The following is a 23,973-nucleotide window of genomic DNA, read 5'->3' as shown; positions in this document are numbered from 1 at the left end:
TCCTTAAGCTTATCCCACCAACCCTGCCCTAAACCTTCGCAATGGCAGCGATAGTTGAGAACCTAACAAAGTTGAGTAGGCTCCAGACGCCACCCTTATCAGTGTTGATGAGCATTGCACCAATGACGTCCTGCGCGTTGTTGATGGCTTGAAGGTTCGTGTCACTCAAGATACTCGCAGCAACACCCGCAACGTGAGGCGACGCTAAAGAGATTAATGATTAGTCGCAGCTTTTGTCATCTGGGTTGAAAGTGACATCGGCTTACCCATAGAAGTACCGCTGATGCTTAATATCTCCCTATTGGTCGATTCCTTGCCACGTTCTGCAACCCAAACGGACAAAATATTCACGCCCGGTGCAAAGATGTCAATTTTCCGACCATAGATAGAAAAGGAAGCTCTGTTATCGTTGATATCGATTGCACCGACGGTGATGGCAAGTGGCTCACGAGCCGGCGAAGTAGTGTCGGCATCAACTCAGTATGCATTGACCTAAGACTCAGCAAAGAGTGGGGGATTGTTACCATGGTCTTTTCCAGCAGCTGCAACAACGACAACACCTTATCGAACCGCCGCAGCAATCGCTGCATCCATGGCCGGACTGGCGCCACCACCACCGCCAAGGCTAAGGTTTGCAACAGCCTTCTTCCGTGAGTTGGTCGAGTATACATCATCGACAACCCAAGCAAGGGCCTTGATGATGTCGATAGTAGAAGCTGTACCGGTGGTGTCATTGAAAACCTTGATATCGACAAGGGTAACATCCTTGGCCACTCCGTAAGTCTTGCCTCCAATAGTCCCTGCAACATGTGTACCGTGACCATGTACATCAACATTGCTTGACTTGGGGTCATCTTGAACATATGTTGGTCCTTTGCTTGCGCGTGCCTCGAAGTTAACATGCTTATTGTTGATGCCAGTGTCGATTATGTACGCAGTAACCCTAGTACCGCTGGCCTCCGTACGATAGGTATACACAGGATCGGGTCCTGTCCCGATAGGGCCAGTGCTACTCAAACGGGGGAGGCCCCATGGGGCTTTCTCCTGCGTGACATATACATGCTTGTAGTATTGAAGTGGCTCAATCTCATACACCTTGGAATTGTTAGCTTGTTCTACAAAGACAATTAGTGGGAAGAAACATACCTCGGGCAAAGCCTCCATCTGAACTCTCGTAATATCATCGAATTTGGCAAGATAGCTTTTGGTTCCATTCCCGATGGAGAACTTCGCTTTGTTATCGATTTCAGCACTGAACGGCACCGCAGCGTTCGCTGTCAGCTTCTTCACGTTGGCGACATGCATCAATTGCACAGGTGCACGGAGGAAAATTCGTATTACTGTGGTGTCTTTCGGCTACGTAGCTAGCATTCTCAGCTTCATCGTATGGCTTTTTTGGCTGCAGCTGCACCTAAAAGATCAGTCAGGTAGGCTGTGTAGCGCAAAACTTGTTGCAATTGAGCTTATCTAGACAGGCGGAGCAGCTGGAGCACCACGATAAGACTTAGAAGACTCTGTGTGGTTAGTTGAGGAAGAGAGGTATAGTAGGATTAGGCAATGGATGCGCGCTTGCCTGCTCACCGCGTCTGAACTGCTATAGCTTCCGATGATAAGACGTTCCTGAAGCCGTCAATATTGACACCCTCTTGCTACATAATCTCACTATCTAGAAGATGACGTCTAAAGGATGGTTGGTGAGATGTCGCGTACTTCTCTACCCCGGATTATCGGCGGAAGTCGATACTGCCAAGCTTCCCCCGCACCCATATTAAGCTTGAGAAGCATCATTGTGACTCTTGTTTGCCAACAGTTACCACATTTACCCGCTGATCCCATTGATATTGGATTACGAAGCTCCCGATGTCGTTGTCTTATGTACCGAGCGGCCGAACGGCTCAATACGATCCACGTATGGAAAACACGCATTCGCGCAGAGTCGCAAATCCCCCTAGTACAGTCGATTTGTTGGGACTATGAACTCGAGTGATATAGGACTGTCAGGCCGGCAGTATGTTCGTATCTAGGCGTAAATAAAGCTTTGAGACGGAATCCGTACATTACCTACTCAACTTCGATGATTGTCAAGATGCGATTACAGTTGTGTCTCTTCTCAGTTTTTGCCGCATTCGCTGCGGCATCAGCAACTAACAACCACCATCTTCCCAAGCGACCAAACACCATTCCCGCCCCATATGACTCTGGTACACCAATGCCATGTTCGCCGGCACGAGATCCCAAACGTTTTTGCTTTGTCAATCCAGGAACAGCCTCAGACCGCGACGACGCAGCATGCATCCTCGATTCTTTCCATAAGTGTAATGACGGCGGTACAGTCGTACTCGATCAATCATACCTTATAGGCTCACCTCTAGATCTTACATTTCTCAAACATATTGACGTCAATATCACCGGCGAAATACACTTCGATGCAAGTGATGTCTACTACTGGGCAGAGAACAGCTTCAAGTACGATTTCCAAAATCAATCCGTGTACTGGAAGTGGGGTGGTGAGGATGTGAATATCTACGGAGATCTGAGCAGGGAGAAGAGCGTTCTTGATGGGCATGGCCAAGCTTACTGGGAAGAGATTCAGACCAACAAAAGTGTGAGCAACAATTTGTTCAACGGTAAAAGTATTGTCTTGAGCGTATTTTACTGACTTATGTATACTATAGTTACGACGACCTATGTTGTTCGCCTTTGATGGGATGGAGGGAGCTACGATGTCAAATCTGCGCATGCGAAACTCGCCGCATGTAAGGACACAGTCTTGCCTTACATCTCCCGCTTGTTGATACGTTCTAGTGGTTCAATATCATCGCAAACAGTAGCGACATTCTGATCAGTAACATGGATCTACGAGCAGAGGTAAATATTTCCTTTTAAATGTACACCCATGATACTCATAGCAGTGCAGAGCCTGAACGACGTCGAGATAGCCAACTCCGACGGCTGGGATACCTACCGCTCAGACCGCGTCGTTATCCAGGACTCATACATCATCAACACTGATGGTAAATACTTTGTCTCTTCTCTTGCTCTACCTTTTCATGTATTGACCACAACTAGACTGCGTCTCGTTCAAACCCAACAGTACCAACGTCGTCATTCAGAATTTGGACTGCACAGGATCCCATGGAATGAGCGTAGGCTCTCTAGGTCAATACGCCAACGAGACCGATATCGTGGAAAACCTCTATATATACAACGTCTCCCTTACGAACGCTAGCGACAGCGCTCGAATTAAAGTGTGGCCAGGTATTCAAACGAGCTTCCAAACGCTGCTGAATGGCGGCGGCGGTCTTGGGCGAGTAAGGAATGTCACATACGACACGTTCCGTGTTGATAACAACGACCGCGCGATTACCATCACACAGTGCTATGGGCAAAAGAACCAGACGCTTTGTTCTGAACATCCTGTAAGCAAATGGAGTAGCGAGACTGTGAGACTATCGAAGCTAATGAGTTTTTGCATAGGCAAATTTGACGATCTCCGATATCACTATCAAGAACATGTACGGAACTACATCTGGGAAGGAAGATCCCGAAGCAGGTACCTTGGTCTGCAGCGCGCCCGACGTAAGTACAGTGATGTATAGATCAGCATTGGAACATACTGATAGCTTTGATTCTAGAGATGCAGTAACATCCGCGCTGAGAACATTACTGTTCAAGTACCCAGTGGAGAGCCGCCTGTCTATGAGTGCAGAAACGTCGATCCAAGCCTGCTGGATATCAGTTGCATGGCGACTAATGAGACGGAAAGGGACACTACACAGGGCTGAGATATGACTAGTTTCGTGAACAATGAGAGGGTGACACGCCCGGTGTTGTCGAGAAGGTTCAATATTCACGGTAGCCTCATTGTAGGTAGTGAGCATCGCTTTGACGTGACCAACATCCAAACTTCTGTGCACGCATCCTGATGAAGAAGTTGAAGACAAGCAGAAAAATGTGAAAAGGAAACTAGCAATAACAATGAAAGGACACAATACCCCCTAGGGCTTTCCCAATCACTGCTAGTGAGGAACCATAAACAACAACTCTACCTCCTCAATCAAAATGCTCGGCAGTCACGTCTGAGAAATGCGACGTGATCTTCAGTGCTCACCTTCTCAAACCCAAACTCTTTGGACGCCGACCCATGAACAAGTCGGATCCTGTGGCAGCATGATGAAATCCATGTTCCACACCAGCGACCTATACCTGTAGTTATACTGCATGGTACATACATACCAACTCCTGACCTTGATTGGTGGTATGGGGAAGCAGGAGTGCTGCCAGTATCATTGAGACCGACGGCAATGTACATGGAACTGCTGCCCTCTGCAAAGTACACCATTTGGTAACTCGAGTTGTGGGGTGCAAAAATCATGTCCATAAGGCAAGGTGTTTGGGAGTAGTGGAGGGCCATTGCAGAGAATACACTGCCGGCACCGTTATTGTAATTCAAGGACCAGTTGAGGACACCTGCGGTGTCATTCGCGTTCTTGAGGTTGCCGTGGTTGTGGGAGGTGGTGTTGTGATAGAAAGTGGTGTAGGGGCGTGCTGGGGTGGCAAGCGTGTCATTCATTAGACATAGGCCTTCTTGGGCTGCGCCTTGATGACAAGCACCGAGTGCGTGGCTGATCAATGTTAGTATGCTGTTCAATATAGGAGTCTTGGGAGTTCTTACTCATTGAGGGTATCATTAGTCAATGATTTGAGGATGAGACGGAAGCCGTTAGATTGGACATTATAGTCTTGAGCGACAGCCTGGGTTACCAAAATTGTGAAAGCTAGGATAGCGAACTTCATGGCGTGCTTGTTTCGTGACCTCTGGATTTGTCTACTCGGGGCTGATTAACAATCTCACGGATGTTGATGATAGCTGCAGGAGGAGAGTAGAGTAAAAAAGGTTGCGACGTCGTTTATGAGAGACAGGTGATATGCAGCTGCACAGAAGGAGCTAGGCACACAGAAACTGCAAGAAAGAATTGAGAACGAGGAAGCGACGTTTTTAGGAAGCGTGCCTGGCAGGGACATATGTTGTTTATCAACGTGACTGCTCTCCAGTTTTTGTCTTTGGGGATACACCATACAGGTTCTAGTCTACAACATGTACAGAACGTACATGCGATTGTTTAATTGATAGTAGACTCGTTCAATCAACGACGTAATCAGGGAGTCTCGCGTTACATTGCTTGCTTGACTATCTTTCAAGAGTCCTTCGTAAACTCTGAAAGCTGCCGCCACTTCTCTCCATATCTAAAGATCGATATCGGAATGATAACCAAGCACAAGCTCACTGCGCCCAGAATGCTGAAACCCAGTCCGTATCCAAGAGCATCAGCCAATGGACCGGTGGTCAGTGGTAGGAAAGTGCCCATAAGGCATCGGGTGACAATGACGCCGGTCATAGCCGAGGCCGAGTACATCCCGCAAGCGTCAACGACATAGGCGGACAACGGTATGACTGTGAGAAGGAGCGAGAACCCCATCAAGGCTACAGAGGCAAGAAGCAGGACTACCGGGAGACGGTATTCCGCAATCCAACCATATGCGGTTACGGAGAAAGGTAGCAGAATCGCACCAATGATAGAAAGAGGAAGGCGATATTCTGGCTTTCCCTTTTCACCATCAGGACCGCGAAGCTTGATGTAAATCCTGTCAAGCGTGAAGTTGCAGACTAGGACACTACAGAAAGATCCGACGCCTAAATCCCCATTAGCTACTGCGATCAGGGATACTTTAGGGCACTTACTGAATGAGATGAATGTGGTACCAATCATGGCAAGTCTGAAGTCATACTTCTCCATCAAAATTAGCGGTAATGAAACGCTGACAACATAGAAGAAGCTGAAGGCGACGGAAGCAAACAACGAGAGAAGCATTAGTACAGTGGACCCGAACAGCACTGCAAAAGGTCGAGTGATCGAGTGCCAGAGCTTTGCTAGATGCTCATGCGTGCTCTTGGATTGAGGGATTTCTCCGGTTTCCTGCATCGTCTTTGCTGCTCTTCGCCTCAGGATAGCCATTTTGTATGTCTCCCTGAAGTAAACAAGAAACAGAACTTCGCACACTATGGCCAGTCCAGCGGCAATGGTCAACATGCGTCGCCACCCTATCGTCTGCGCGATCGCGCCCGAAATGGCAGGACCAATAGCTCCTCCAATAAGCGGTGCAAGCATTACCAGAGACATGGCAGATCCGCGTTGCTCGCTCTCGAAAATATCCCCGATAATCGCTGGGTTAAGGACATTCGAGGCGACGCAAAGGCCTGTGAGCATCCTAGCAGCAATGAAAACGCCGCTGTTTTGGCTCAACACTGCTAGAATAGTCGCAGCGATGAATCCGATGTTACAAGCGTTGAAGACAGGATAACGTCCAAGAATTTCTGACAGCGGTGCGATAAGCAGAGGTCCAGCGGCTTCTCCAAGCTCCCAGATGGTAACGAGTAGGGCGCTGTTCGCAGAGCTTGAGTGCTTCCCATCAAGGTCCTCGACGATTTTGCTAGCGACCGGCACAACGCCGATACAAGTAAATGTGCTGCGAACATAGTTAGCCCCCAAACTCTTGTAGTAATTACAACCTTTCATGGTATATGCGTACACTGTAAATGCCATTAGGGCAAGCAAGAAAACATTCCCCCACTTGAACGCCTTGGACCAATTTCTAGGGTCTTCAGGGTCCAGAGGCTCGAAATCAAGCGCGTCATTCCCCGTTTCCTCGCCACTGCGCTCTTGTTGGATGCTTTCGTATTCATGCGATATAATCCTAAGCAGAGGCTGCTCTTCATCCGTGAATACCATTGCGTCTGCTTTCCGTAAGAATCCCCTAAAAATGTTCAAGATGGGATGACTGCGGAGTTTACAAGACTCAGGAACTTTTTCACGAAAGGCGGCGGCCATTTGCGACTAATGCACGCCCTAACGCGTGTTTGGGTATGGGGTGCATTTTTAGCGTCGGTCGACTGTGATAGCGGAGAAGCTCGCATCTGTTGAGCCGTCAAAGTCCGTGCAGCTTCTATGTCTCTGGCCTCGTATGGGCTGATAAATCGGTGCATGATTGTCCCGATGCCCCCAAGAATTAAACAAGTCAATCGTTCATCGCCATCCTGCAGGTGACACTATTTCTGAGCGATGGTAAAACATGAAAGACTTTCCAACAATCCTACACACGCGATTGCGTCTGCTGCGTTACGCTCGTCTAGCATTTACCAGTCATATGGCGTTGAAACATACTCTCCGTGTCCCAGAGCAACTCATGCAGCAACAACACTCACAACCCCCTCGACCCATCGATAACAGAGCTCGTCCATGTGGCACAAATATCGACCTTGATCTGGCCCACGGTCGTCGCGAATCTCGTCTCCACATAATCGTGGATGGGTACACCATTTCTGGCTGCGACAGTACAAAGTCTGCCTCTCAATGCGCTGGAGTCGCAGATGGCGTTTTACAGTATAGCTCTGCCGTTTTTCATAGCTACCGCGACAGTAATGGTCTCCTGGTTAGAGGAAGTAGCATCGGCGTGCGAGATGCGCCCAACATTGACAGAGAACTTGTATGAGCCGGCAGGTTTGCTGATGGTCTGAGTGACACAGTAGCCGCGAAGAGAAGCGGTATTTGCACCCGATGTCGAGATATTGTAAGCAGAGGAACATTTGCATGCGTAGTCTGTGGTAGCGAAAGAGCCATGGAGATAGCCTTGAGGAAGACCAGATCGGGAACTGCCTGTCCAAGCGCTGGCTGTTTCAAAACCGCCGTTCGCAAGAAAATCGTTGTCTACTGGGGCTTTTGGGAGTGGTGCTGCGCTCGCAAGCGCAGCGCAGATGACAAGGTGGGTGAAAGTTTGGAAATACATTCTGAGTGATCGCAAGACAGAAGCAGAGAGTGCCGTATGGCCAGCTCAAGGTAGCCAGATGAGCAGATTATAAGTATTGCTTACATGTAGTCTTCTCTGGGACCTTGACCTGAACCGAGCTGTGCATGCAATGCCATTTTTTTTTGAATTATTCAGATTCCTATGCGATCGTTTATGATTTTTGCATGCATACCGAGCTATTGATGAGTCTGCCTATAGACTCTCAGCTGTAAAATGCTCCAGTGGCTGGCTGTAGCGTGAATTGGTCCTAGAGTATGTGGTAGGGTAATATCAGAGTTGTATACAAAGTTTTACGTCTGCAGACATTAAAGGCTGATCGGGCATGTCACCCATAAACTACTATGACCCGGTCGCTGGTAGTGCACCGTGGGGCTACGAGGTGCTATTCTTGTAATGAGTGAAGTGAAATTTAGGATCTGATTTCGGTCGAGATGTAACGAGGAGGTCGTCATCATAAGCGGAAAATGAGCCTTGATAGTAGAAATGTTGTTAATGTTAGAAATGATGGGGTGCGGCGGGGATGCGTCTTCAAAGCGCGCTAGCCTCATCCACTTTACGCGGTCGCGTCAACCCAAACGCGGTGCACTTGCAACCATCATTCTATACCACAATGGCTACAACACAGCGTCTACGCGCACGACAGGCCCGTAAGTAGACCGAACTTGTATCCTATGAATATCAGACTAATTGAAGCCTTCAGATGCCCCCGGTGCTACCTACCTCGCATATACACCGAACGGAAAGAAACTCGTCACAGCCGGAGTCGACAATTACTGCCGCGTATTCACTACTGGATCGGATGATGAGCCGATTACTATAGATGAGTGTCAAGAGAACAACACCGCAGTTGTCGCTGGTGTATGTGCTATCGCATAGTCAACGTTAGAACGATGCACTGATTCCCCCACGCAGAATGGCTACTTCATTACAGGCTCAGAGGACGGCACAGTGAGCAGGTTCTCCCTTGAGAATGGCAAATTTGAAGAGATATTGGTTAGGACTACGCTCCCAGTACGGGATGTGGCTCTTAGTCCGGATGGGAACTGGATTGCCGTTGCCAGCGAGTACGTCTACGATTTCAGATGCTCGACCCTGTTACTAATAGGCACAGTGAACTCGTCGTAAACCTCGTAAATACCAAAGACAAGAGCATGAGAACACTGCGCGAACAGCCACGAGCCGTAAAACACGTTTCCTTTGACAAGACCGGAACCCAACTCGCCGTTTCCTGCACCGACGGTCATCTCTACATGTATAAGCTGGATGGCGATGAGCCTGAAATGGTGAACAAGGTGGAAGGCATGATCAAGAGCTTGGAGGCAGATGCAGAGACTAGTTCCAAAGCCCTCTGGCACCCGGATGGACGAGCATTCGCTACGCCAACTGCCATGCGTCAAATACAGGTCATGTCGACTAGTGACTGGGAAAGGCAAAGAGTGTTCAAGACTGGTCATACAGCTGATATTACCGCGGCGGCGTGGTCGCCTAACGGTGCCTTGTTAGCGACTACCTCGAGTGATCTGAGTTTGTGCCTCTGGGATACCAAGACACAGAAACAGCTCAAGAAGTTCGACGATGTCAAGGCTACTATCTTGGCTATGGCATGGCACCCAACGGAAAACATCCTCTCATACACCAACAATGAAGGTGAACTCTTCATTCACACCGATCTCGTACCTGACGAGCATCTTCCCCTACTACAAAAACCTACCGTTTCCGCTCCTTTCTTCCACGACCCCTCAGAAGGCCGAGCTGGTATTCCACAGCCAGCGAAACTCACAAACGGCAATGTGCAGACGCTTCCTGGACGGCCGCGGCAAAGGAGTGGGACACCAGATTCTCTTGAAGATATCCTGGGCCCAGAGTTCCAAGACGATGAAGCCCACGTAGATGGGGACGAAGAGATGGAGGACTTTGTCGTCGACGATGATGGCGCTGGATACGCTCCCGCGATCACTGCTGCGAGAAAACGCCCAAACGGACATCTTACTAGTGGCGTGGAACCAGCATCCAAACGCCGTGCCTACAGCTCCGCCCTCTTCCGTCCCCAAGTCCACGAGCCCTTCCAACCAGGTAGCACACCCTGGCGCGGAAACCGACGGTTACTCTGCTGTTCTTTGACTGGTTACGTTGAAACTGTGGAACAGGAGGGCAAACACCATACAGTGAGCGTAAAGTTCTACGATGAGCACACCTTCCGCAATTTCCACTTCACCGACATCTTCCTTTACGACAAATCTTGTCTCAACGAAAACGGTACACTGTTCGCCTGTCAACCCAACAGCACTGGTGACGGCAACCCTGCGATCATATACTACCGACCGCATGAGACGTGGACGACGAGAACTGAGTGGCGGACGAATCTCCCAACTGGGGAGTCTGTCACCGCAATTGCACTGTCGGATTCGTATGTTTGCGTAACCACGTCAGCAAACTACGTGCGCATATACTCCCTCTTCGGCTTACCGGTACGCGTCTACAGACAAAAGAGCTCACCAGCAGTCACCTGTGCAGCCTGGCGCGATTACATACTCACCATTGGCAACGGACCTATCCAAAACGACCTTAGCACGCAACTTCTCTACACCATCGAGAACATCAAGCACGACATAGTATACCAAGACTCCGACATCCTTGCCCTACCTCCCGGCACAACATTAACCTCAGTTTTCTTCTCCGCAGAAGGCGATCCATACATCTACGACTCCGATGGTGTCCTGCTAACCCTCCTCGGCTGGAGAAACACCGGCCAAGCCCGCTGGGTCCCCATGCTCGATACAAAACTCCTTGCTCGACGCGCCGGTGGCGGAAAAGAAGAATCATACTGGCCTGTTGGTGTCGCGTCATCCCCCACATCTTCCGACGGCACAGGCGCGAAATTCCACTGCATGATCATCAAAGGCCGGGAACAGTACCCTTCAGCACCCGTCCCGCATCTCTCTGAATTCGGCTTTGAAATCCCGCTCACGAGTGTGGTTGACAAAGCCAAGGGCAAGAAGAACAGAAGAGGCGAGGAAAGCGACATGGAAGATGAAGAAGACGACGACAAGCCGCAGAGCAACGAGGAGAAACAGCAGGATCATGAACAAGCCTTCATTCTCGCATCGACACTACATTCACAGCTTTCTTCTACACTCCTACATACCCGTCCTACGGCATCTCAGAAATCCGCACTCAGTACGCTGGAAGTGGCGATTGATCGTGCACTACTCCAACTGCTCGGATTGGAGTGTCTTGCGGGTGAGGACCATGGTATGAAGGCCCTGGAGATTGTCAGTTTAATGAGAGATGCGAATGGCAAGATGCTGGATCTTGCGGGCAAGGTTGCGAGTAGATATGGACGGGAAGTGCTTGGCGAGAAGATTAGGGAGCTGGCGGAGAAGAATGCCTTGGCTAGGGAGGATGATGAAGAAGAGGACTTTTAGCATGGCTGGAGTGGGATAGGCACTATATAGTACAGCTGTTTAGATGGTGTGTAGTGACGATTTCGTTGGGTAGCATAGCGATGGTTCAATTGTTATTGATTTGTCTCAAAGCTCACCACACTTCACGAACAATCACATCGACATGGGTTCGGTCAAGGAGTTATCATGTGAAGGTGCCATTCAACAATTTATTGGCATTACTAAAGGTAGTAGTAACATAGAAAGAGGACAATTGATCCCAAATCGCTTCATGTATGGAGAAGAAGGTACGCTAGCAGCTCTCCTTGTAAACGCCGTAGCTCGCCATTGTCAACCAGGTATCTGTCTCTCTTCAAAAGCGAGGCTTCGAACAAGAAACATTCCAATCAGCAATGTAGAGCCATACTGCTCTGAATCACGCTACAGAGTACAGTAACAAGCCGTCTAGTACTCTGCCTCAACACCCTCGTCGTCACCGAGGCTGTCGGCAGCGACCTCCTCGTAATCGCGCTCAAGAGCAGCAAGATCCTCACGAGCCTCGGAGAATTCACCTTCCTCCATACCCTCACCAACGTACCAGTGGACGAAAGCGCGCTTGCTGTACATGAGGTCGAACTTGTGCGACAGAGCAGACCAGGCCTCGCTAATGGCTGTGGTGTTGGACAACATGCAGACAGCGCGGTTGACAGCGGCGAGGTCACCGTTGGGAACCATCTGGGGTGGCTGGTAGCAGATACCAACCTTGAAACCAGTTGGGCACCAGTCAACGAACTGAACGGTACGCTTGGTCTTGACCTGGGCAATGGCAGCGTGAGTGTCCTTGGGGACAACGTCACCACGGTACAACAAGCAAGTAGCCATGTACTTTCCGTTGCGAGGATCGCACTTGACCATCTGGTTGTTGGGCTCGAAGCAGGCGTTGGTGATCTCCATGACCGAGTTGGCCTCGTGTGCGGCCTTGGCGGCGGAGATGACGGGAGCATAGGCCACGAGAGGGAAGTGAATACGAGGGTAGGGGACCAAGTTGGTCTGGAACTCGTTCAAGTCGACATTGAGGGAACCGTCGAATCGGAGGGAGGCGGTAATGGATGAGACGACTGAGTCATGTTAGCAGGCGGTATTTCTAAGCAAATTCTGGGGAGCTTACCCTGAGCGATGAGACGGTTGAGGTTCTCGTAGTTGGGGCGCTCGATTCCGAGGTTCCTTCGGCAGATGTCGTAGATGGCCTCGTTGTCGACCATGAAGGAGCAGTCGGAGTGCTCCAGGGTGGTGTGGGTAGTAAGGATCGAGTTGTATGGCTCAACAACTGATGTGGCAACCTGGGGCGCTGGGTACACACAGAACTCGAGCTTGCACTTCTTGCCGTAGTCGACGGACAGACGCTCCATCAACAGGGCACCGAAACCGGAACCAGTTCCTCCACCGAAGGAGTGGAAGACGAGGAAACCTTGCAGACCCGAGCAGTTGTCGGCAACACGGCGGACCTTGTCGAGGACCTGGTCGATGAGCTCCTTTCCGACGGTGTAGTGACCACGGGCGTAGTTGTTGGAAGCATCCTCCTTGCCTGTGATCATCTGCTCGGGGTGGAAGAGGGAGCGGTAAGGACCGGTGCGGACCTCGTCGACGACATTGGGCTCAAGATCGGCGTAGATGGTACGGGGAACATACTTGCCCTGACCTGCGCAGTGTTAATATTCGAAAACAGCGCTTCGGGACGGAAGCTGCGTACCAGTCTCGGAGAAGAAGGTGCTGAAGCCGTGGTCGTCGTTCAGGGCCTTGCGCTCCTCGGTGAGGAAACCATCGGGCTGGATACCGTGCTCGAGGCAGTAGAGCTGTGATGGCAAGTCAGTATAATCGCGGACTGGCGGTGAGGTAGCCGCAATGCCCCCTGATATTGCTACACAGCACGAGGCAGAGCGTGTTCTCGTCTTCAACTCACCTCCCAGCAAGAGTTTGCGATCTGGCAACCGGCCTGGCCGACTAAACGCGTGAAAGTCAGTATCAACAAATAGTCAGGGATGTCCCGCCCAAGGCGGTCAGGGCGCGTATCGGCGTATAGAGCGACATACCGTTCAGACTGATGACTTCTCTCATTGTGAATTAAGAGCAGAGTAGTAATTTGGGTATCGAAATGCGGTCTCGGGGGTGCCTGGGCGAGGTTGAGGAGCTGCTGTCGGTGGGAGTGGAGCAGTGGGGGAGAGGTGCTGGTGTTGTCTGTGGAATCGAACTTTTAGGGTGTGCAGGCGCGGCCTAGCGCGGACAAGGGCGCTAAGCAACACGTCGAATGCCGCTGCCTGGCCATTGCGCAGACATACCACGACTTCGGACCATCTGTACGGCTAACATCTCAATGGAACTGCTCTGGCCCACGTGACGGACGATGAGTTGCCTCCCTTCCAACTTCCTCCCATTCTCACGTCCTGTCCGCCAAAGATGCGCCTCTCCGCCGGGCTGCTCTGCATCGTCACACAGGCCTGGACGGTGAATGCCAACGTCGAGAAGACGATATTCCTTGGTCCTAAACCTGTGACTCTCTCCAATGTCCGCCCCAGATTAGATGACTTCAGTTTGCATCGCTTGTCGCCCACAGATACTATCCTCCCAATACGTGTTCCTGTACAGTTTCCCACTGAGTCGGTGCCCCGCGGTCTCGAGTCCTGGTACCTGCTTCGCGGCCTGGAAGACGGGAGAAGGTACGAAGTGCGCATCTGCTGGCCGGCAACTGTGAGTTCATGGCGCCTCCCCATTGCATGTCGCGTGCATACACGTTTGCTTGTACTGACATGCCCAGCAACCTACCGATTTCTGGCTCGACACTTATTCAATCACCCACGTATTCAACACTCCTGAATTGATATCTTCGCTGGCACAGTATAACTCAGCACTTCGAAGCGAACCAGTCGACGACGAAATCATCACTAAGGGAGCGCAACCTGCAGCCCCAGAATCCATGTTATTTCTGCGCCTCCAGGCTGCAGCGTCCTATTACTCGACCAATCGCACATTGATGGACTACCCGCCTCCGGTCGACGCGGATATCAGTACGTATAATCCTGCGCATATGTCGTGTATTGTTTAACAGTTGTAGTACTCGATTCCTTTATACTGAACGTCTTCCCACAATCACTCGGTCCGGTCGCGATATACATCACCGCAGTCGCTGTAGGAGCCTGGTTTCTCTCGGGCTACATCTACCGTTGGCTACTATCTGTCGCTGCCGAACCACCCAGCAAACCGCACACCGATTGAGTAAACAGCAATCAGCCCTTCGAATCACAGCGACTACTCTCCCGTTCGTCATCCACACTCCTGCGCGCAACCATGTCTGCAGCTGCTGGAGCGCCTCCTCCGCCTCCACCACCACCACCACCACCACCGCCGCCGCGTAAGCCATCTTCCAGCGACAACCTGTTTGATCTACTTCCTGCCGAATTGCTTCTCATGGTATACCGGTATGCGGGTATAGGAAACCTGATGAACCTCGCTTTGGCCATCTACCCTACTCTGCAGCAGCATAGGATTGCGCCGGAGCTTACGGCAAACACCTACCTTAGCATAGTACACTTGGCCCATAATTCGATCGTGCCCAGAGCAATATTAGCTCTACCACCACACTTAGATCGAATGCCTATGGAGCTCTGGTTGAACGTGGCTCGAGATCTAGAACCAATCGATATTCTGTCAATGATGTTGGCTATCGGCGCATATCCCCGAGAGTCGCTGACTCCGGAAACGGCGACACGAATGAGATCATGGTGCCGAAGGTCAAAGAGAAAGGATGCATCTTGATTATTCATGTGTTGCGACATGGCATCGAGGATTCAACCGCACGACGATTGATCTTATCTTACGACAAATTCAAAACAACAGACCAAGTAGACTTTCAGAAATGATCAAACAGTAAAACTTTCCATAATTGTGTACACTAGAATCAATGTAATGATGATGAACGCCACGCTATGCACCCAAGCCCAGTCCAATCCAGCGCCAAACATGCATCGACTTGGTTTTTTCTTAGACGTCTAAGCATCCCGAGGGAACTCATCTTCCAGTCCAATTGTTACCTTGACATTCATACTACCCAGCTCCTGGATCAAAAGCTTAGCCGCATAAGGCATGGTGATCTTTCGAACCGCCTTTTCGCTTTCGCAGAGTTTACAATAGCCGCTATAACCCATTTGCCCACCTATTGCATTATCAGTAAACATTCAGGTGTCAAGAGGAAAGAGTTGCGTAACAAGGAAGAGGAGGGGGGACTTACACTTCTCACAAACATCAACGTTATGCGCATCCGAACTAATCATCAACCGCTCAAGCAGCAGCTGAGAAGCACCATACGCAATCAAACAATCACGTTCCATCTCACCCAAGCGCAATCCACCATCCCTCGCACGACCCTCAGTAGGCTGTCTGGTCAAGATAGCGCGCGGACCCCTAGCTCTCGAGTGCATCTTATCCTGCACCATATGCTTGAGCTTCTGGTAATAAATCGGACCGAAAAAGGTATAGAACTGGTGTGCTTCTCCCGTGATACCACTGGTGAGGTAATCTTTTCCAGTGTACGAGAAGCCCTTTTCCACAAGGATTTGCGACATGTCTTCGACAGTGGAGCCACCGAATGCGGTTCCATATTCTAGGGTGCCGTTTAGGACGCCTGCTTTGCCAGAGAGGAGTTCCATCATCTTTCCTACCGTCATACGCGAGGGGAAACCGTGGGGGTTCATGATGATGTCGGGGCAGATACCTTGGTCGTTGAAGGGCATATCTTCTTGTTGCACAATTAGACCTGTTGTACCTTTTTGACCGTGGCGCGAGGAGAATTTGTCGCCCAGTTCTGGCCGGCGGGTTTGTCGCATAAGGAGCTTGATCAGCGTGGTTCCTGCTTCATTCTCGGTGATGCAGGCTTTGTCGATGTAGCTGCAGTCGGGCATTTTGTACTTGTCAGGCTTGTCTTTGTACACATTTGTTGCAGGTCCGGCGGTATCTTGAGGAATCGATTTCAAGAGGTAAGCATCACCAGCTTCTATGCGGGCGCCGACTTGGGCAATACCGTCTTGTCCGATGGCTTGGTGGCTGGCGTTGTCCACGTCGAGAGCGCCGGCATTGATACGGTCGGAGGTACCATTGGCATACGTCTTCAGTGGCGTGACGTGCTTCTTCAAGACCTGGCAGCGACCGAACCCTCGGTCGCAAGAGGCTTTGTTCAAAATGAGCGCATCTTCGATATCGTATCCGGAGTAGGACATGACCGCGACAGTTGCGTTTTGACCAGCGGGCAGCTTGTCATATTTGGTAAGTTCGATGGTGCGGGTCTTGACCATCGGCTGTTGTGGGTAGACCATGAGGTATAGCAGTGTATCTATTCGGTTGAATTGGTTATAGGCGATCGCTCCAATAGCTTGCTTACCCATAGCGCATTGATAGGTGTTACGAGGCGATTGGTTGTGATGAGGGTATGGAATAAGACCAGCGACAGCGCCCAAAATGGTAAAGGGCTCGATCTCGAGATGTGTGGTGTGTTGGTTGATCTCGCTCTCCTTCAAAGCAATGTTTGTATCGTTCTCTTCGTTGGTATCGAGATATTCAACTAGACCTCTGTGCAGGAAATCCTCGAACTCCATTGTGCCCTTGCGAAGAGCCTTCAGATATCGCGAGGTAACCTTTGAGCGTTGATTCTCAACGATGATCATCGGCCGACAAATTCGCCCTTCGTCTGTGGCGATGTGGACTTCGCAGTGGTCGTGGTCAATATGGATACTGGTGAACTCCGAGATACGGCCCATTCTTCTGAGTTTCCGGAAGCTGTTGAGGAACCGCTTCGGCGTATCGGTGACGGCGATAGGTGTACCGTTGAGACATACACTGTACACACCCTCAGAATGGATTTCTTCTCCTGTTTGCGAGCAAATGTCTTCAGCACCTAACATGAACACGATCTTGCGCACCGGATCGTCGTCGTCTTCAGTTGTGATGTGCGTCATCAATGCCAAGTTCTTGACAAGACCGCAAGCTTCTCCTTCCGGGGTATCGGAAGTGCAAAGCATACCAAATTGTGATGGTTGCAGCGCACGAGGACCAGACACCTTCCGCGTCTTCTCGAACTGTGAACTGATTCGCGTCATCATACCTAGCGCGGCGATGTAACTCAGTCTGCTCAAGACGTGTGTAACACCAGCTCTCTCCATCTTGAAACGCTTCAAACTCCAATTTCCGGTCGCAATGGCACGCTCGACACCCATGGTGATGTGGTTCTTGTGTACACTGAAGTGGGAAAAGGCGTCAAATTCTTGCGCTCGGACTGGTTTCTTGAGTACCTTGTCGATACTCAGCTTGAAGTCATGGTTGAAACGCTTGAAGTGATCCTCAAATAGAAGTGACAACATCTGACCAGATAGCTCAAGACGCTTGTTTCCAACGTAGTCGCGATCATCCACCAATTTTGGATCTTGCATGGCCATCAGAACCCTTCGTGCCATGAGGGCAACGTAAAGGGCCTTTGGCCGGTAATTTGTGCCTTCGACTGGTACGTGGGGAAGGACGACGTTGGACAAGCACTCGATGGCCTCCAAGTGATAGTTCCGGCTGCGCGAAGTACCAAGCGGTTTCTTCACCAATCGTACGCGATGGCCGATGTACTCAAGCGCTCGCTCCTGGGTGTGTATCTGTTCCCTTGCGCACGCCTCAAAGTTGATAGCGAAGTTGTCTTGATACGCGCTGTCCTCACCGGCTATCATGAGCAGAATCTCCTTGTCGGAGTGTACACCCAGTGCCTTCATTACAAAGACGATCGGAATCTCTTCGGAAAGCGTGTTATGTCGAAGGTACATAAGACCCTTCTTCTGAATAACGTACGTCTTCGTTCGCCTCTCGTGCGTAGAACTCGTAACGCTGGCTTGCATGATACCTTTTGCGCTCTCAACAATGACACGGTTCTTGTTCAGCTGCTCTTGAACCAGAATGACCTTCTCTTGCCCTCGTGTGATGAAGTAGCCTCCTGGGTCTAGCGGACACTCCTCCATGACTGCCATTTCGCGATCGTTTTTTCCTGCGAGCACACACTTGTTGCTCTTCAGCATAATAGGCATACGCCCAATCTTGATGCCTGTCCGCTTGACTTTCGCATTGCCGCGGGTGTATATAATGTCCACTACAATCGGCGCAGCATATGTCATATCGCGCAATCGACACTCGTTCGGTGTAATGGTACTGCGGTGGTGATCGAGGTCATCTTCTTCCTGTCGGTTCGGGGAAAGGACGCGGATGTCTGTGTACTCGAGAAGGAACTTGGGGTCGAAATCGCTACGGACGAAACGGTTGGCCTTGATGATCTTCTTAAGTTCCACATCGACAAAGTGGTTGTACGAGTCGACGTGCTGCTTGACAAGACCCTTGGTCTTCAGGAATGCGGGCAGTAAATTCCATTTGTCGCGCGCTGTGTTAATCGGGTCGGTCAAACTCTTTCCGTAGTAGAAAGGCTCGAGAAGGGCGGCGAACTCGTCTTTGGCATGGGTAAGCGGCGCTCGTCGCTTTCGTGTCGCCTCTGCCGATGTGGATGCGCCGGGATTGAGGTCTGTCGCGTCATCGCCCGCTGTCGTTTGAGGGTTGGCACCAACAGTATCTGTGTCCATATCTCCGCCGTCGACTTTCTTTACTTCGGGAGCACCAGTCGCAACTTTCGCCTTCGCGGCCCCGCGCGGGGCAGCTTTGGGCTTTGCAACTTCCTACACGCATGTTAGCCTTCGGTCGCAGTGTCAGTGTTAGGCTTCATACCTTCTTGCCCACCATTTTGTGCGACAGTAGAGTAGTCGGCAGAAGTTGGGGCGGCGGGTGAGTAGGTTAGTTAGACCAGCTGCAGCAACAATTTGGCATTCGGCGAGTCAGAACTGCAGGTGGAGAATTAATACTAGCCAATCGGTAATCCGCAGTAGAATCAGCTTTCCGCGCCAGGTGAGTGACCACCACGAGCATTCCAGAACTGAGCATTACGGAGAAGCGCAAGTGTACCGTCAAGTCCGGCGAATACTATCCGGGTACATGATGGTTACAACTTCAGATGGGGAGTAAAATTTTCGATTGATCAATACTTCATTGCTACCGACATGTGCCACTCAACGCCCGCTATGCCCACAGAACGTTACTTCCAAGGTTCAAATACAACTCAGATCGAAAACTACCATTTATAGCCTCCAAGATCGAAACCGTACTAAGTCCCCAGTTAACCTAGAAATTACCATTTGCATTCCCTAAGATCATAAACTAGTAGGCATCGCCCCTCCTAGAAGGCATCACTGACGTCGGCTTCTCCATTTATGCTTCGCAATGAACCCTCTGCAAGGTCGACTCTGAGCTGAGCCGTCTCAGCCTCGCGTTCAAGACTGTCCCACTCCCTGAGTTTCTGCCTCTTTGCATCCTCTTTCTTGTCAATCATTTCCCTCAACTTCTGCGCCTCTGCCTCAAGCTTCAAGATCTTACTCTTGTCGTACAGTTCCGGAGCTCTCTGGCCACCAGGTATTTCCTTGGGGAGGTCGGAGAGATGATCTCGGAACCGCATCGTACGGGGGTAGGTTGTAGCGGTGGAGTTGTTAGATCCTCGGAACGAGGGCGCAAAGGGTGCTGCACCACCAGGGCCGCTGCTGGAACCACGTGGGCCAGATGGCGCACCGCCATAATAGCCTCCTCCTCGCGGTCCTGCACCCCAAGATCCTCGTCTTGAGGATGGGCCAGAGAAGTCGCCTCGTCCTTCATATCCTCCGAACCCACCACGGCCACTACCACGCGGTCGTGTTGGTGCTGCCAGAACAGGATTATTGCCCCGGGGAAACGCGGGGGGTTGTGGTGCCAGGTTTGACGGGCCAGCGGGAGGCGATATCGCAGGGGAGGGATAGCTCCGGCTGGAAGGCCCTGTTGGTGGAGCTCTAGCAAAGTTACTGTCACCATTGCGGTATGAAGACGAAGATGGTCCAGTAGGAGGCGCAAAGTCTCTATCTCCGCGCGGTCCTGTTGGAGGGCTTTCCCTACGACGTGGAGGTGACCGCTCCCGCTCCCGCTCCCGCTCTCCCTCACGGCTGTAGTCCCGTCCTCTATCAGGGAGGCGCTCACGGAATGGCGATCGTGGCGCCGAGGCGGGCTCTCGGACTGGTCGTTCCTCTACAAGTGCAGCCCGACTAGGATGGATCGGTGGTGGGGAAGAGCGGCGCGACGTTGCTGCAGAATCCCTACCCGATGCATCGTTTGAAGCGTATGTCGGTCGCGCGGGCGAAGGAGACCTACGACTTCTCCAGGTATCCGCAGTGTAAGGGTCGGGGCGTTCGCGTCTTGGAGAGGGTGAGCGGCGTCGGTAGTCGCGTGTGTCGCGAGTGTCTCGGGCAGGTGAGTATCGGCGCGGGGGGCTTCATATCAGTTAGTAGATGACATGCTGTCGCGATGGACTAGAAAAATACCTGTTTACTCGAGAGCGCGGCTCTTCGTAGCGGCTCGAACGAACAGGCGAACGCATGCCACGGCTCCTAGTTGGGGAAATATCGCGCTCTCTAGGCGGCAGAGACCTTTCGCGTGGGCGCGGAGAGCGAGTGTATGAGTCGTACTGATCGCGATCCCGTCGCGGTGGCGGCGACCTTGCCCTGTAGTCATCCCGTCTGGGTTCATCTCGTCGTGGTGAGAATGCTCGGCGAGGTGGTGATCGAGGACGTGCTCTCCAGTTGTCATCGCGACGTGGGCTTCGAGATCTTCTTCGGAAAGCAGGCGACCGACTCCGCGGACGCGATGAGCGCCCACCAGGAACATATGTATCAGCCGAAGCTATACCGCGACGAATGGGTGATGCACGGCGAGGAGGCGAACCGCGACGGGGTGGAGGTGAGCGGGCTCGATAGCTGTCGCCGCGTGGAGAGCGTGGGCGTGGGCCAGGGGAACGAGGACGGTATGTATTCGAGTACCTGTCGTCTCTATCCGAGTGTCAGCGAATGCACGCATATTGGATCCGGCGTGTCTGGTAGCACATTTGCTCATTGGAGCCTAGGCGACAGTCGGTTTGGAGTCGACAAACCTTCGGTCTCCTCGGTCTCTGTCTCGCTCACGATCCCTGTCCATTTCTGCAACGAAGGCGATGTGTCTAGCCTGTCGCAGGCGGATAGTACTAAGTGATGCGCTGGCAGAGATTAGTCGGAGTTGACAGCTAACAGATACGATTGCCGAGTGGTGGTGACTGCTCGTGTGTTAGGTCGCAAAAAGTGAAGTTCGGAGCCAAGCCCTGCGACTGGACGCGTTCCTTTGTCACGTGCCAGGAAGCGTCCACGCTGTGGCCGCTGGTCATTCACATCATGCAAACAGCGAACGGTGTGATTCATACCCGAGTTGCTCGCCGGGCATACAACCGAAGGAGGGGGTAGTGAGTGCGGGTGTGGGTGCGCGGTAAATCCAGCGTTTCCTAGGTGGCACTTCAAGCAGCATTTGATGTCTTCTTTCTTGCAGTCTCCCACCATCGCTCCCTCATCCCTCCAGGACCATCGACCTGGAAGCCCATATCCGGCGTCTCAACACAAACGTGGTCTCTGCGTATCTATCTTTCAAACCTGGCGGCGCGCCATCTCTAACTCACGTTTTCAGCTGAAGCCTTTCACATCCCTTGCTTTGTGTGTCGCATCCTTCGAGGCTTTCGTTGCATTAAGGCGTACTGCCGCCTCCGTAGTCAGCATGCAATTCTTCCACCAGTCTTGTCCTTGAAATTGAGAAATTCTTCATCTTGATTATGTTCAACTGCGGTCAACCTTGGCTGCCGCATGTAACGCCGTATCCCAATGCTGAATATGCCGAAGCCCTACTGACCCTTGACATCCGTGACGCCGGCTCGCTCATAGAGCTCTTGAGAATGCAACCCGTAATCTTTTGTACAAAACACATGTCCTCTACGGACTCTTGACCGACAAATCTAGCGCCTGGTCTTTCGCTCATCCTCCCTCTTCGTACGCTTCCTGCTCTCCTGGTTGATCATGTCCGCCAAATCGTCTTGATCGATACTCTGCCATTGCCCTTGCGCTTCAGCTCTTTGCCTTGACTCATACTCTTTCTTCAGCGCGTCCTTGTCAAGCTTATCACTATCTGCCAACTGGTCAACATCGACAGAGACGTCGATGTCCCCAGCCTTGCGCTTCCTCTGTGCGTGCCCAAGCGCATCGCGCCTAGCCGCGTCCAAGTCATAAGCGTGCTCGCCACCGAAGAAACCAGTTGCCGAGATGTTCTTCTCGGGAAGCACGGTACCTGCGCTGCGTGGGACACCCGGCTCTTCCGTCTCGATGCCTTTCCGCTGCTTTCGGAGCTGGAACTCTCCGCCGATACTCTCTGCTCCTCCAATTTCCGATGGCATGGCGGATGCTGTTGTCATCGATGTCTGAATACCAGTCGTGTCTTCGTCACCGCCCTCTTCGTCCTCATCTTCTTCCTCTTCTTCTTCGTCACTCTCCTCGTCTTCACTTTCTCCCTCGGCTCGTAGTGCTCCCCAGATACCGCGCTCTACAGGCTCGCCAACATGTGTGGGTTGCTGTTGCTCTTCTAGTATGGCTGTTCCATACAGATCGCCCCCGAATTGTGGCTTGCCAGCATCGTCGATAGGGGGCTTACCCCACTGGCCGGGCTGAAAACCCCAGGACGAACCAGGAGGAATCGGTGCATTTACACCAGGAACGCGCATGTTGGGGTACGATGGTGGAGGGCCGAAGCGCTGCATGTTAATGAGCCAAGGGGGCGGATGGCCCGGTGCCATTCCAAGTGCTTCCCGGAGCTCCTCGCTCAGCTCACCAGGCTTGAGATTCACGAGGTTGGTCTCAAACTCCTTGCCCTCGTAGTAGACCTCGCCGTACCGTGTCAACTCTGGTTTTGTTTGTCGTCTGAAGAATGCATCGTATAGTTTCGCGTAGTCAATATCGAGCTTGCCTAGCTTTCCTTGTACGCGCTCTCGCTGCTTTTGCCTCATCGTCATGTCTGCTTGCTTTTCCAAAACCGCGTCTCGCATTTCTGCAATACCTGTCTCCTGAATGAACTTGGGTAGAGCGAACGGAGGCTTCTCGATACCGCGTTTCGAGGAGAGGTACTCGCGTTTGAGCGACCAGTGAGTCGGGACTGGTATAACATTCTTCGCTCCCTTGATCGAGATTAGCAACTGCGGATTTGAGGATGACACATCCGTCCACTCGACCAATTCAGGCCTAGGGACCAATGACTTTAGTTGCGCAACCGACAACTTGTTCATCTGCTTCCTCTGCTTCTTGGAAAGCTTGGGCTTGCCATCTTCTTCCTCCTCGTCGGGAATATCGTCGTCGGAGAGATAGATCTCTGGCTTCTCTTCGTCCTTGGTCGCCGCTTCCTCCTCTGTCGGCTCCCTGAACTTTTCGAAAACGCTCTTGTACTCTTCAAACACGGGGTCGTCAAGGTCGTATTGGTTCGCGATGTCATCAACGGTGAGAAGATTCGCGGGCTTGACCGCCTGTGCTTCGTTATTGGTGTCGCTTTGTGGTGCGGGAGATTCGCTCTCACGCGCAGAGTCGCCGGCTTCCGACGGTGTCTCCTGTGGTCTATCAGTACAATGTCTTACGATACGCGATGCGATGCGTGTTTGTTACTTACAGAGCGCTGTTGCTTCTTCTTTGCTCGGCGATAGGCGTTCTTGTTCGCCTGCTTCTTGCCCTTCGCAGTTGCGCCTGACATGGCG

General features: G+C 51.7%; 10 protein-coding genes across 10 annotated transcripts; 3 read left to right on the top strand and 7 right to left on the bottom strand.

The window, feature by feature from the left end:
• Nucleotides 1–561: 561 nt before the first annotated feature.
• On the bottom strand, nucleotides 562–1,305 carry ALTATR162_LOCUS3409 (uncharacterized protein; the record flags this gene model as incomplete). Its single annotated transcript, XM_043311015.1, has 2 exons — nucleotides 562–1,095; nucleotides 1,147–1,305. 2 exons carry the CDS (start codon nucleotides 1,303–1,305, stop codon nucleotides 562–564), a joined length of 693 nt encoding a protein of 230 aa, XP_043166950.1.
• A 769-nt stretch (nucleotides 1,306–2,074) lies between these two features.
• On the top strand, nucleotides 2,075–3,785 carry ALTATR162_LOCUS3408 (uncharacterized protein; the record flags this gene model as incomplete). The annotated part of the gene is made up of 7 exons (XM_043311014.1): nucleotides 2,075–2,605; nucleotides 2,676–2,756; nucleotides 2,806–2,868; nucleotides 2,918–3,014; nucleotides 3,070–3,419; nucleotides 3,478–3,579; nucleotides 3,636–3,785. The coding sequence occupies 7 exons, from the start codon at nucleotides 2,075–2,077 to the stop codon at nucleotides 3,783–3,785; spliced, it is 1,374 nt and encodes a 457-aa protein (XP_043166949.1).
• Nucleotides 3,786–4,115: 330 nt separating this feature from the next.
• ALTATR162_LOCUS3407 (uncharacterized protein) lies at nucleotides 4,116–4,797 on the bottom strand (the record flags this gene model as incomplete). Its single annotated transcript, XM_043311013.1, has 3 exons — nucleotides 4,116–4,200; nucleotides 4,248–4,625; nucleotides 4,676–4,797. The coding sequence occupies 3 exons, from the start codon at nucleotides 4,795–4,797 to the stop codon at nucleotides 4,116–4,118; spliced, it is 585 nt and encodes a 194-aa protein (XP_043166948.1).
• Nucleotides 4,798–5,198: 401 nt separating this feature from the next.
• ALTATR162_LOCUS3406 (uncharacterized protein) lies at nucleotides 5,199–6,791 on the bottom strand (the record flags this gene model as incomplete). Its single annotated transcript, XM_043311012.1, has 3 exons — nucleotides 5,199–5,695; nucleotides 5,744–6,528; nucleotides 6,592–6,791. 3 exons carry the CDS (start codon nucleotides 6,789–6,791, stop codon nucleotides 5,199–5,201), a joined length of 1,482 nt encoding a protein of 493 aa, XP_043166947.1.
• A 1,685-nt stretch (nucleotides 6,792–8,476) lies between these two features.
• Nucleotides 8,477–11,291, top strand: ALTATR162_LOCUS3405 (uncharacterized protein; the record flags this gene model as incomplete). The annotated part of the gene is made up of 4 exons (XM_043311011.1): nucleotides 8,477–8,513; nucleotides 8,567–8,724; nucleotides 8,779–8,930; nucleotides 8,978–11,291. The coding sequence occupies 4 exons, from the start codon at nucleotides 8,477–8,479 to the stop codon at nucleotides 11,289–11,291; spliced, it is 2,661 nt and encodes an 886-aa protein (XP_043166946.1).
• A 423-nt stretch (nucleotides 11,292–11,714) lies between these two features.
• On the bottom strand, nucleotides 11,715–13,364 carry ALTATR162_LOCUS3404 (uncharacterized protein; the record flags this gene model as incomplete). The annotated part of the gene is made up of 5 exons (XM_043311010.1): nucleotides 11,715–12,367; nucleotides 12,418–12,948; nucleotides 13,000–13,102; nucleotides 13,210–13,250; nucleotides 13,340–13,364. The coding sequence occupies 5 exons, from the start codon at nucleotides 13,362–13,364 to the stop codon at nucleotides 11,715–11,717; spliced, it is 1,353 nt and encodes a 450-aa protein (XP_043166945.1).
• A 339-nt stretch (nucleotides 13,365–13,703) lies between these two features.
• ALTATR162_LOCUS3403 (uncharacterized protein) lies at nucleotides 13,704–14,519 on the top strand (the record flags this gene model as incomplete). Its single annotated transcript, XM_043311009.1, has 3 exons — nucleotides 13,704–13,994; nucleotides 14,062–14,311; nucleotides 14,359–14,519. The coding sequence occupies 3 exons, from the start codon at nucleotides 13,704–13,706 to the stop codon at nucleotides 14,517–14,519; spliced, it is 702 nt and encodes a 233-aa protein (XP_043166944.1).
• A 773-nt stretch (nucleotides 14,520–15,292) lies between these two features.
• On the bottom strand, nucleotides 15,293–19,055 carry ALTATR162_LOCUS3402 (uncharacterized protein; the record flags this gene model as incomplete). The annotated part of the gene is made up of 3 exons (XM_043311008.1): nucleotides 15,293–15,456; nucleotides 15,532–18,991; nucleotides 19,041–19,055. The coding sequence occupies 3 exons, from the start codon at nucleotides 19,053–19,055 to the stop codon at nucleotides 15,293–15,295; spliced, it is 3,639 nt and encodes a 1,212-aa protein (XP_043166943.1).
• A 490-nt stretch (nucleotides 19,056–19,545) lies between these two features.
• On the bottom strand, nucleotides 19,546–20,766 carry ALTATR162_LOCUS3401 (uncharacterized protein; the record flags this gene model as incomplete). The annotated part of the gene is made up of 2 exons (XM_043311007.1): nucleotides 19,546–20,659; nucleotides 20,711–20,766. 2 exons carry the CDS (start codon nucleotides 20,764–20,766, stop codon nucleotides 19,546–19,548), a joined length of 1,170 nt encoding a protein of 389 aa, XP_043166942.1.
• A 1,431-nt stretch (nucleotides 20,767–22,197) lies between these two features.
• Nucleotides 22,198–23,969, bottom strand: ALTATR162_LOCUS3400 (uncharacterized protein; the record flags this gene model as incomplete). The annotated part of the gene is made up of 2 exons (XM_043311006.1): nucleotides 22,198–23,829; nucleotides 23,889–23,969. The coding sequence occupies 2 exons, from the start codon at nucleotides 23,967–23,969 to the stop codon at nucleotides 22,198–22,200; spliced, it is 1,713 nt and encodes a 570-aa protein (XP_043166941.1).
• Between the last annotated feature and the right edge of the window lie 4 nt (nucleotides 23,970–23,973).

This window comes from Alternaria atra (assembly GCF_907166805.1).
Source record: "Alternaria atra isolate CS162 genome assembly, contig: 22, whole genome shotgun sequence".
In the NCBI taxonomy this organism is placed as follows: Eukaryota; Fungi; Ascomycota; class Dothideomycetes; order Pleosporales; family Pleosporaceae; genus Alternaria; species Alternaria atra.
Note: the sequence above shows the minus strand (reverse complement) of the source record. Positions and strands in the feature narration are given on the sequence as shown.